The 13,542-nt window shown below is 37.3% G+C and overlaps 1 protein-coding gene across 2 annotated transcripts in view; it reads right to left on the reverse strand.

Annotated features, from left to right (window-relative positions):
• The window catches only part of STIM2 (stromal interaction molecule 2), a 167,346-nt gene that overhangs the window by 63,241 nt on the left and 90,563 nt on the right, over positions 1 to 13,542 (reverse strand). For both annotated transcript variants that reach the window (XM_046656689.1, XM_046656688.1), the window contains exon 3: positions 1,616 to 1,730. In XM_046656689.1, the coding sequence (XP_046512645.1) occupies positions 1,616 to 1,730 (115 nt within the window). The remainder of the gene's footprint in view (positions 1 to 1,615; positions 1,731 to 13,542) is intronic.

Genomic DNA, 13,542 nt, shown 5'->3' on the forward strand with positions numbered 1-13,542 from the left:
GTTAGCCAAGAGGACCTCTTCACTCCTGCAGTGGTAGAATAGCAAGAAGTCAAACTGGGAAAGAGGAGGGAGGGAGGGAGGGGGAGGGGGAGAGAGACAGAGACAGAGACAGAGAGAGAGAGAGACAGAGAGAGAGAGAGGGAGGACAGAAGGTGGAAGAGAGGAGTGAGCAGGAGAAGGCATACCATGTAGAGACTTACAGGTCTTTGTAATGATTTTGGCTCTTATTCTGAGCCATTAAAGGGTACTGAGCAGATGTGATTTATCTTTTAAATAGAATACTCTGCTATGTGAAGAAGAGACTATAGCAGAGCACAGGGAGACTATTAGGCAGCTGCTGCAATTCCCCAGGCAAGAGATGGGAGCTGAACCAGGGTGGTAGCACAACAGGTGATGAGACGTGGTCAAATCTTTTTTCCTTCATTCAAATATAGTTAAGTGGGCTCCATTCAACTTACCACATATCCAAATCTCAAATACACTAGTAGCAACAGACTCCATAATGGATCTCCAATTCCTTTAGTAAGATCTACATGTTGCTGAGGCATTTCACACAAATAGACTAAGTCTTACTGAGTTTTCCACCATTCTAGCACTTTCCTCCCATGAAATTTATACTCATTTATTCCTACGCAAGTTCATATTACTTAAAAACAGTACGAGGAGGGGAAATGGAGATACAGATTTTTAAAGTCTATGTGATTTTCATTTAAGTCTGGTATTTTTTTCCCTTCTTTCTTTTTCTCTTTCCCAGTATACTGCAACAGATGCCTCTTTGAAAAAGTGAAAACAAAAATGTAAGCAAGCTATAAACCTTCTTCTCCCTTAATAAAATACTGAGCTTTGGTGGGATAGTTTTCTGTATTTTCCAATTTCCATATGTTGCCATTGGCAGTCTAGTAAATGTTATTATTTCTTTATACTCCAACTTGGTAATTTGTCCCAGCTTCCTTTTAATTTCATTTCATTTTTCAAACCAGCAGAGAAAAATATATGCTACAACATAATTGCTTAACTTTGGTAAAAGGATAGAAACCTTAGAAAAAAACATTTTGGTTGACTCTGTTACTCAAAAAAAGAAAAAAAATGCTTAATGGACTTTTTTACTGTGCATTACTGTGCACAAGATAGCTTGAGAATTTAAAGGTAGAAACAGAATATAAATAACACAACTTTATCAGGTAAATATTAGAAGACTTCATAAAGGGTTTACTTGAGAAAAAGCTTAAAAGTTCTGTGCCTTCTAAAGACTTTAGGAACCGTTCTCCAGAACTAATAAGAAAACTTTAGGATCAACATGTTTGATAAACCTTTTATAATAATTCCATTTAACACCTAAAACAATGCTCTATAACTTTAAACTCTCAGATATGCATTATCTTATTTATTCTAGCATAAGGTATTAAATTATCTGAAAACAGGCTGACCCTTAATGAATCTTAAGATAAAAATCATCTTTCAAAACCAAAAACGAAAAAATTATTTACTAGAATATAAATATCCTCACAGATATGTTATCTCGATTCTTTTTAAATCATATGCAATTAGTGAGTTAACAACGGCTAAGCAGGGCAGAAGGGCAAGTGAGGGATCCGGATCACTGAAAGAGTCTTACCTTCTGACGTTTTCCATCGTTTCCATAAATCCTCAACAGTTATATGCTTATCTTCTCTGTGCAGATGGCTGTGTTTATTAGAAGCATCTTTATATTTCATATCTTCTCTGATAAACTATAGAAGAGAAAATACTAAATTAAATATACTTAAATTCACAATTTTAGTCTCTATAAACTGAGGAAAATAAAATGTGAAATCCAGTGGGTGGTGATTTTCATATAATAAATGGTACATTTTTGGTATTTTATACTCACAATATTCTTACGTTTATAAAACTTTTAATGAAATGTCTTCCACTACCAATCATAACAGTAACAACAATAGCAGCAGCAGTAAAAGTGCTTATTTAATGCTCGTTATGTACCAGGTACTATTCTATATTATATAATAAATACGTCTCTATATCTACACACACACACGCATATGCAGAGAGAGGCAGTCATTTCACTTCATGACAGTTCTGTAAGGAAAGTATTATGTATCCTCATACTTTATAGATGAGAAAACCAAGGCCCAAAGAGGTTAAGTAACTTGCCCAAGGTTGAAAAGACAATGAACAGCAGAGCTGAGATTCCAACCCAAGCAGTTTGGTTATGCTCAATAGCATAATATACTCCCTCAGTATTACACATTTTTACCAAATACCTAGTGACGGGGTGTTTCAAAACACAATAAATACTAATTTCAACTGCTGCATCATATTTCTACCTTTTAAGCTATTACTTATAGTTGAAAGGTATTTGATTACAGTGTTTAGAACTAAAATACTTTTAAAAACTAAAGTAGATCCTTTATTAATCTTACTGAAAAATACATAGAGAGAAAACACTAAAACTTTCTTTGCTAAAAATCAACGTGCTCCGTATTACTTCCTTATATAAAATTCTTCAATTGCTCCACATTCTCTACCAAATGAAAAGCACACTCATTTTTATGACTTACATACCATTTCCCAATCCTGTCCCTGATAATCTTTTAGGCCTTATCTCTTGACATTCTCCCCATATAAACTAGCCATTCTAATTACACAAAACTAACAGGTTTTTTTTAACTGTTATGCTTTCTCTACCACAATATTTCTGATTTTTCTTGTTTGGTATTGTTTTATTTGGCATCTTTATTAATTTTTTTCTAATTCCAAAATTATGAGATCATACAAAAGATTATTTCAGAAATACCCAATGTAGAAAGTAAAAATCCCCTACAGTCCCAAACGCCAGAGGCATATTTCTCTGACTTTTATATACTGACATTGAAAATCATCTTCAGAGAAAAGACTGAAGTAGAGTTGTTCTCTACTGAAACTAAGAAAGAAAATTTTAATAGCTGTATAATATTGAGCAAAGCATTTCACTTTTCTGAGCTTCAATAACCTTGGGTGCAAAATGAAGAAACAAGGTTTTAGGATCAACAACACTACTCAACAACTGGTCAGCAGACTGATGTCAGTGAGCAAACTGATACCAGTCTACATTATGTATAGAAATGGAGAGTAGCCAGTCAGAAACTTTTACAGCAATTAGACAGTGTTTTCATGCATCTCACCTAAGCAGGTGATAAATGTACTTACTATGTAGGCCCTATCTATAATGAAGTGGAAATGAAAAATCTGGTCCTCCAGCACAGATAATTTGAAAAGCACTAATCAAGAAGCTCGATTCTAGCACATGTATATTCTGTTGTTCTAAGTAGTGCCTTACCCTTTTTTCTAAATGTGCTTTCTTTTTTTTTTTTTGAGGAAGATTAGCCCTGAACTAACATCTGCCACCAATCCTCCTCTTTTTGCTGAGGAAGACCAGCCCTGAGCTAACATCAGTGCCCATCTTCCTCTATTTTACATAGGATGCCTAACCACAGCATGGCTTGACAAGTGGTGCATAGGTCCCCACCTAGGATTCAAACCGGTGAATCCCAGGCTGCCAAAGTGGAACGTGCGAACTTAACTGCTGCACCACCGGGCCAGCCCCCTAAATGTCCTTTTTTTAAAGTTATTTTTAAAGGGGCCTGCCTCATTGCCCCAACTCCTTCTACTTCCATTGCCTATTTTCTATTTTCCTATTTCTGCCCATCTCCCCTGCTCTTCCTGATACCTTCAGAATTCAATAGACATACCTGGAAAAATCACTGTCACTGAGATGCTCAGAAATTGCCCCTATCTGGAAGACGTCCAACAGCTAGAGAGATATTACAGATTGAAAAGTATGATGAACAGAGCAGGGAGGAAGCCTATCTTGGAAATGGTTCAGTCAGCTGGAACGAATGGCAACTGTTTCATTTATGTGCTACATAAAAAAAAATGTCTTAGGAAATTCTCTTCACCACATAAACACAAAGAACCCAGAAGTAGAGTTCTGTGGCTTCAAGATCAATATATTTCAGAAAATAAACCTGGGCTGGCCCGGTGGCGCAGTGGTTAGGTTCGCACGTTCCGCTTCTTGGCAGCCCAGGGTTCGCCGGTTCGGATCCCGGGTGCGGACATGGTACTGCTTGGCAAGTCATGCGGGGTGGGAGGTGCCCCATGTATAAAGCAGAGGAAGATGGGCATGGATGTTAGCTCAGGGCCAGGCTTCCTCAGCAAAAACAGGAGGACTGGCAGTAGTTAGCTCAGGGCTAATCTTCCTCAAAAAAAAAAGGAAAATAAGGCTAATTTCCACATATAGTCTATATGTGGCATTCTAGCTGCTGAACTATTTTAGAAAGCCCAGAATGAGAGTATAGGTTCTGCCAAAATATATGCTTACCAAAATAAAAGAATTAAGACATCAAAAAAAGGCAATTAAAACAAAAAGCTAATGAAGATATCCATAGCTCACTTGGTGTAAAAGAACTATCTGACTCCTAAGAAAATTGGGTGAAAACTGAATAAATATATAGAATTATATTTCCCTAGAATTATGATTTAAAAATTAATATATACTTCTGTTTTAAAACATGACCCCAAGGTAACATAATTCATAACAAACCACATAAAAGTTTATTATATATCTTCAACATTTTGATCACAAAACAGCAGTAGAAAAGACTGTAATTAAGAATTACGTCATACTGAAACTAGGTTGGAAAATGTTTAACTGAACCAAATACACTAAAAATCATCAGCTTCCCCTAAATCCTCTCCCAAACATCCTACAGAAGAGTAGACCATTCTGACTGTTCAGACTTTCCTAAAACTTCATAGAAAACTGCAAATTTTTGAAATGAGGCAGGCTACTTGAGAAACAGTCACCAATAAGTGAAAATGTATGAGCAAATGACAAATGCTTCTTATTCATTGCAATCTGTGAATTAAGGAATCTCAAAAGAGAATCTGAAATTCTATGAAGAAACCTTCAAATAATGTACAGGAAATGAGGTACAGCCCTTTGGTAAACCTACTATAGGAAAGCCCGAATTGACAACACAAATAAAGAAGTGCTCAATAAATAAATGACTATTGAATATTCTCTTCAAACATTCACCCAGATGATTCTTTTAAATAAATTCTAGTACCATTGAAGAATTTACATATTCAGTTTCAGGAAGTTAGTTTTTAAATGATAAACTGATTTCAGTTCCTTGTTCCTATAACATATATATTATTTTGTATTTTGTATTTGTACTCTTTTTATTATATTTTTATTGTTTGTTTTATTTCTATGTTATGTCTATCATATTTATATTTTGTATTTGTGCTGTTATTTCTATGATACTGCTTTAATAAAATCTGACACGTTAGTATAGACATATTTTGGGTCTCTATTCAGCCTACACCCCTTTCCCTGAGAACTACCTCCCAAGATTAGTGTAGATCCCTGAATGTGTCCAGTCACCCCTCCCTCAACCTATCACCCACTGCCACAGCTATGTGACCAAAGGATGAATGCTTGACCCAGAAGAAAACAATAGAGCCTGACTAGACTGACAGGGTTTTATCTCACAGGAAACTACAATTCAGATCATGAAAAGTTGGGTCACTTGGCCATGGGTCTGAATTTTTAAGATGATAAAAGACACTGGTATTAAAGGTTTCGTTTTATGAACAATCAAGATGGGCCAGGTGGTAAGGAGAACAGAGGAAGCCAATACACAGAGAGACAAAACAATGACAGAGAACAGAGGTGAGCACAGGAAGAGAAAGAAATGGCACCAGGAACTGTCTCAGTTCTTGATAACATTCCAGTTTCACTTCCTCAGGGGGCCTGAGCTACACAATTCTTGTCATGATTTCCATGATACAACAATGATAAATTTGTTTCCCCTTTTATTTTTAAATACACAATTTTAAGACCTCAGTACCAAGGAAAGTGGATTTATCATCACAGTTAAGCACTCAGACTCTGGAGTCTGACAGACTATATACAAAATCTGACTCTACTAAGTACTCACATTCTCTTTAGCCTCACACTTCTCTGTACGATGAAGAAAATAAAACTGCCTGACATATACAGCTATCAATACGGTTAAATAAAAAACGCATACATAGTGCACAGAAGTGTTAGACAATAAAAAGGTTTTGAGTGGTTTTTACATTTCAATGTTGTTATTACTGAAGTTTAAAGCCTGAATAAATGAGTTTCACCCTGACTATACTGGTAGATTTAATACACATTTGGGAAATATCAGACATTTATAAAGCTAAGATTGCCCAATACTCTTAAAGTACCATTTCAGATATCCTGAAACAAAATACATAACTCAGAGATGGAGAGGAAAACCACAGCCTTTTTATTGACAATGTAAGCAGAGACTGTCCCAAAGGACACCTGTCATCAAAACAACGTCCTAAGTCTGACATGTGAGTCAGTTAAAGCAGATGGGTTCCTTGAAAAAAAATGCAGGGTCTTTCTATCTTGAAAATAATACTAAAATAGCTTAGTATAAACGTCTCAGGGAAAAGAATGCATAACAAGAAAAGTACTACTGTTATTCTCACTTTTAAAAATGAAAAAACTAAGGCTAAGGGAGGGTTAGCAATTTACTCGAGCTAGCTGGAGAATTCAACCATTATTTATGACACTGATTCAAATGACTGATCAGTCAGTAGAGAGATTTACAAAGAAACTTGTGAAACAATGTTTTTATGAGCTGAAGTCTGCCTGTCATTTGTTTTACAGGAACCGATACATGACCTATATCATTAACTACTCTTCAAGATTATTATTGATTATAATCCAAAAATCTCTAACAAAATTACCCACGATTCCATCAGTCTCTCCATTAGTTGGAAAAAAAAGTACTGCACTGTCATTAAAAAGCACATCAAGAGGCCAGCCTGGTGGTGTAGTGGTTAGGTTCCCAGGCTCCGCTTCAGTGGCCCAGGGTTCATGGTTTCACATCCCAGCCGTGGATCTACACACTGCTCATCAAGCCATGCTGTGGCAGCATCCCACATACAAAACAGAGGAAGACTGGCACAGACGTTAGCTCAACGACAATCTTCCTCAAGCAAAAAGAAGATTGGCAACAGATGTTAGTTCACGGCCAATCTTCCTCATCAGGGAAAAACAAAAAAGAATACCAAAATGAGAGTCCAAAGGCCTATACCAATGACTTACCTTCTGTGTTCTCATTTGAAAAATAAAAGATAAAAACTACCTCACAAAGTTATAAAGATAAAAAAGAGAGCACAGCTTTACAAATATATGGTGAAAATTTGTTGCTTTTATTGGAGTTAAAACAAGTAAGTACTGTGGCAACTAGAGATATATTGAAGTCTAGTTTGGGCCTTAGTTTCTAGACAAAATCTACAATTAGGCTTTGGTTTCAGCTTCCAGAACTCTGAACACGAACACCCAAAATACCTACTTAGATGTCTTTCTGCCATCCATGAACTTGTGAGTGCCAATACCCAGGGAGATCATGGACGTTGAAATTATATCCAATCAGCATAACATCAGTAATATATAAGGTGAGTCACTCAGATTTAACATGAATAAGTGAATTTCACTTTAAGTAAAAGTAAGCATTCAAGAAGTAACCAAAAAACTCCTTCTGTTTTTTATTTGCTAAAATCAAGTAAGAATGAACTTGTATTTCCAGCCAAGATGAGGTTCCAGAGACCAGATTTGCCACTACCCCCCAAAACAACTAAAAGATTACACAAAATATATGTAACTACAGTTTTCAAGACATTGAACATCAGGAAAAGTACAGTGATCCCTGAGAGATCAGAAGCAAAGTATGCCCTATGACCGGCCTAAATCAGTTCCTGGAGAGAACTTCCAGGACTCCAGGACACGGCGCAGGAAGAGGGAAACTAGGCAAAGACTGGCGGTCCTGAGTTGAAGAGATGGAACTGGGAGTCTGGGGAGAACAATGGAAGCTAGAGATTACAGGGCTAAGTAGAGAAGAGTGAGTGAGTTGTACAGAGAGAAGCCATATAGGAAGGGTGCCTCGAGTCTTCAGCTGACTACTGATCAGCTCACAAATGCAAGGGAGCTATAGAAAGCCAAGAAAAAAAGATAAGCAAAAGAATTAGAAGAAACAATCCCTGAAGATTACATAGGGCAGGAATTAGCACTTGTTCCAAGGAGACAGAGTGGAAAACCTCATAATTCATGGGTTACCAGGTAGAATACTAAGAAAGGTTTTGCCTCAGTACTGGGGAATGTCAACCCTACACTAAACTCTACCTTGGTCCTACCTGAAAAAGATTCTAAGTGCAAGACAAAGGGATTAAACTGTTTCCAAGTAACTTAACCCCATCCTAGAAGTTTAAGAACATTTATAGGAATACAAAATACCCAGCACCCAACAAAGTCAGGCATCCAATGAAAAATTACTAGGCCTGCTAAGAAACAGAAAAATATAACGTAAAATTAGGAGAAAAGTCAACTAAAACCTACCCAAAAGTAACAGATGAGAGAATTAGTAGATAAATATATTAAAACAGTTACTACAGTTATGTTCTATACATTCAAAAACTAGTAAATATTGAGCATGTTAATGGAGACATGTAAAATTAAACGTTTTTAAGAGCCAAATTAAAATTCTACACATGAAAATTACAATGAATGAGATGAAAAATACACTGAGACTACTGACAGATTAAACACCACAGACTAAGATATCAGCAAATTTAAATAAAATAAGCATTAGAAACCATCCAACTTGATATTGAGCTGTGGGACAACTTCAGGCAGCCTAATATAGGTGTAACTGGAGTCCCTAAGGAGCAAAGAGGGAATGACAAAAAATATATATTTGAAGAAATGATGGCCAAAATTTTTCAAAACTTGATTAAAACTATAAACCCACAGAACCCAGAAGACAAATAAACCTCAAGACAAGAAGCACAAAGAAAACGATACCAATACACATCATAACCAAATAGCTTAAAACCAGGGATAAACAGAGTATCTTAAAAGCAACTTGGGGTGAGGGTGGGGGGCACATTAGGTACAGAAGAACAAAGATAAGGAGGACAGCAGAATTTTCATCAAACACAATACAACCCTGAGAACATATTAAGCAGCATATTTAAAGTATGAAAGAAAAAACTGTTACCTACAACTCTTGTCCACCAAAAACATCTTTCAAAAATGAAGGTGAGACGAAGGGGCGGAGCAAAATGGGGGGGTGAGCTGACCCGGGATTATCTCCCCTCCAAAATACAACAAAAGATTGGAAGAACTGAATTTCAGAGAATAAACATAATGCCAGCTCGTTAGAGACCTACAATACCAAGAAGGCGGAGATCATAAATCTTGCTTACACCCTCGGAGGCGCTGGAACGGTAGGAGAGAACATCGCTCCCTCCCCTAGAGTCTGCGATGGCTGCGGCGCGGGTCGGGAAGGAGCGGGGGAGGGGCCGCGCCACCGGGGGATCATCCAGGACTCCTGCCGCTGATTCAGTGGAGACCTGCTGACGGGGGGGGAAAGCTTCCGTCTGCGGGGACCCCATAAATCAAGGGCCTTGGGAGACCAGAGAACAGAACTGATCTGAACCCAGACCGGCACCTGTGAGTAACAGTCCCTCCCCCCCAGCAAAGCCAGTGGGCGCAGCCATCTTGCCCCGAAGACAGAGAGCTAACACGCCGCTCTCGACCCCCATTTAGTGGCGACAGGCTGTAACTGCAACTGAATTCTACCACCATGAGAAAAAACCGCTCCTCTACCATCCAGCAATTTATAAGAGCCCCAGACCAGAAGGAAAACAATAAAAACACAGAATTAAGTCCTGAGGACTTGGAATTAGGTAAACTAAGTGATAATGAATTCAGAGCAGCTATAATCAAAAAACTCAATGAGGTAGAGAGAAAGATAGAGAAATAAGCCGAGTTCTGGAGTTACTTCACAAAAGAGATTGAAATCATAAAGAAGAATCAAACAGAATTACTTGAGATGAAAAACACAATGGAACAGATAAAACAGAATACGGATTCCCTGAATGCCCGTGTAGACAACCTAGAGGAGCAAATCAGCATAATCGAGGACAGACAGGCCGAATGGCGCCAGACAGAGGAAGAAAGAGAACTAAGAATTAAAAAAAATGAGGAAAATCTCAGAGAGATAATGGATTCAATGAGGAGTAAGAACATAAGGATCATAGGAATTCCCGAGAATATGGAAAAGGAAAATGGAGCAGAAAGGGTGCTTAACGAAATTATTGAAGAGAACTTCCCAAATCTAGGGATCAACGGAGAAATGTGTGTAGAGGAGAGTTTTAGATCTCCTAGATTTGTCAATGTAAAAAGACCCACCGCAAGGCACATAATAGTAAAATTGGCAAATAGGAATGATAAGGAAAGAATACTCAGGGAAGTAAGGAAAAAAAAGAGAATAACCTATAAAGGAGCCCCTATCAGACTGTCAGCGGATTTCTCTACAGAAACCCTACAAGCTAGGAGAGAATGGAGTGATATATTCAAAGCTTTAAAGGATAAAAATCTTCAGCCAAGAATACTCTATCCAGCAAGAATTTCCTTCAGATATGAGGGAGAAATTAAATCTTTTCCAGACAAACAAAAGTTAAGGGAATTTGTAACTAAAAGCCCTCCATTACAAGAAATCCTCAAGAAGGCTCTCATACTTGAAAAAAAAAAAAAAGGGAGAAAGGGGACACAATCCACAGACTAGGGAGACCGATGGATAGAACCAGAACAGGATAGCAAATATTCAACTACAGCATTAGGGTAAAAATAAGGAAACTACCAAAACAAGGACGATCTTAGCACTCTAACTACAAATTAATAAGACGAGTTGGAATAAAAAAATGAAAATAATTATTTAGGAGGGGAAGAGCAAAGGGTCTAAATCAGTATTGGTCGAGTAAGTAAGAGACCACCAGAGAATAGACTATATTATACACGAGATTCTAAATACAAACTTCAAGGTAGACACTAAAATAAAGTACAGAACAGAGTCACAAATCATAGATAAGGAAAAATCTAAGAAACCCAGCATAAGAAATTGCAGTATTAAATGGGTAGTCTAAAGCACACAGGAAAAGAAACACAGGAAAACAAGATAATGAGCGACAGATTGACAGCATTAAGTCCACATGCATCAATAATCACTCTCAATGTGAACGGATTGAACTCTCCAATAAAAAGACACAGAGTGGCAAAATGGATTAAAGAACAAGATCCAACAATTTGTTGCCTCCAGGAAACACACCTCAGCCCCAAGGACAAACACAGACTCAGGGTGAAGGGGAGGAGGACAATACTTCAAGCAAATAGCAAAGAAAAAAAGGCAGGTGTTGCAATTCTCATATCAGACCAAGTGGATTTCAAAATAAGACAGGTAAAGAGAGACACAGAGGGACAATATATTATGATCAAAGGGACACTTCATCAAGAAGAAATAACGCTTATAAATATCTATGCACCCAACACAGGAGCACCAAGATTCATAAAGCAACTATTAACAGACCTAAAGGAAGATGTTAAAAACAACACAATAATAGTAGGGGACCTCAACACCCCACTCACATCAATGGACAGATCATCCAGACAGAAAATCAACAAGGAAATAGTGGAGCTGAATGAAAAACTAAAACAATTGGACTTAATAGACATATATAGATCACTCCACCCTGAAGGAGCTGAATATACATTCTTCTCAAGTGCACATGGAACATTCTCTAGGATAGACCATATGTTGGGAAACAAGACAAGCCTCTACAAATTTAAAAAAATTGAAATAATAACAAGCATCTTCTCAGATCATAGTGCTATAAGGCTAGAAATTAATTACAAGAAAAAAGCTGAGAAAGGCACAAAGATGTGGAGACTAAACAACACACTACTGAACAAGCAATGGATCATTGAAGAAATTAAAGAAGAAATAAAAAAAATACCTGGAAACAAATGAAAATGATAGCATGCCATACCAACTCATATGGGATACAGCAAAAGCTGTATTAAGAGGAAAATTCATCGCAATACAGGCACATCTTAACAAACAAGAAAAATCCCAAATAAGCAACCTTAAAGCACACCTAACTGAACTAGAGAAAAAAGAACAAATGTAGCCCAAAGTCAGCAGAAGGAGAGAAATAATAAAAATGAGAGCAGAAATAAATACTATTGAAACGAAAAAGGCAGTAGAAAGGATCAATGAGACAAAGAGCTGGTTTTTTGAGAAGATAAATAAAATTGACAAACCACTAGCCAGACTTACAAAGAAAAAAAGGGAGAAAGCTCAAATAAACAAAATCAGAAATAAGCGAGGAGAAATAACAACAGACTCTGCAGTAATACAACAGATTATAAGAGAATACTACAAAAAACTATATGCCAACAGAATGGATAACCTAGAGGAAATGGATAAATTCCTGGACTCCTACAATCTCCCAAAGCTCACTCAAGAAGAGGCAGACAATTTGAACAGACCAATCACAAGGAAAGAGATTGAAACAGCAATCAAAAACATCCCAAAGAATAAAACCCCAGGACCAGATGGCTTTCCTGGGGGATTCTACCAAACTTTCAGAGAGGATTTAATACCTATCCTTTTCAAGCTATTCCAAAAAATGAGGGAAGATGGAACACTTCCTAACACATTCTACGAGGTCAACATCACGCTGATACCAAAACCTGACGAGGACACCACGAAAAAAGGGAACTACAGGCCAATATCACTGATGAACATAGATGCAAAAATTCTAAACAAAATTTTGGCAACCAGAATTCAGCAATTCATCAAAAGAATCATACATCAGGATCAGGTGGGATTCATACCAGGGACACAGGGATGGTTCAACATCCGCAAATCAATCAACGTGATACACCACATCAACAAACTGAGGAATAAAAACCACATGATCATCTCAATAGATGCAGAGAAGGCATTTGACAAGATCCAACAGCCATTTATGATAAAAACTCTGAACAAAATGGGCATAGAAGGAAACTACCTCAACATAATAAAGGCCATATATGACAAACCCATAGCCAACATCATACTCAATGGGCAAAAACTGAACCCCATCCCCCTGTGAACAGGAACAAGACAAGGATGCCCTCTATCACCACTCTTATTTAACATAGTACTGGAGGTCCTGGCCAGAGCAATCAGGCAAGAAAAAGGAATAAAAGGAATCCAAATAGGGAGGGAAGAAGTGAAACTCTCACTGTTTGCAGACGACATGATCTTATATATAGAAAACCCCAAAGAATCCATCAGAAAACTGTTAGAAGTAATCAACAACTACAGCAAAGTTGCAGGGTATAAAATCAATTTGCATAAATCAGTAGCATTTCTATACTCCAGTAATGAACCAACAGAAAAAGAACTCAAGAATACAATACCATTCACAATCGCAACAAAAAGAATAAAATACCTTGGGGTAAATTTAACTAAGGAAGTGAAGGACCTATATAATGAAAATTACAAGGCCTTTCTGAGAGAATTGGATGACGACATAAGGAGATGGAAAGACACTCCATGTACATGGATTGGAAGAATAAACATAGTTAAAATGTCCACTCTACCTTAAGCT

The sequence above is a fragment of the Equus quagga genome, chromosome 3, assembly GCF_021613505.1.
Source record: "Equus quagga isolate Etosha38 chromosome 3, UCLA_HA_Equagga_1.0, whole genome shotgun sequence".
In the NCBI taxonomy this organism is placed as follows: Eukaryota; Metazoa; Chordata; class Mammalia; order Perissodactyla; family Equidae; genus Equus; species Equus quagga.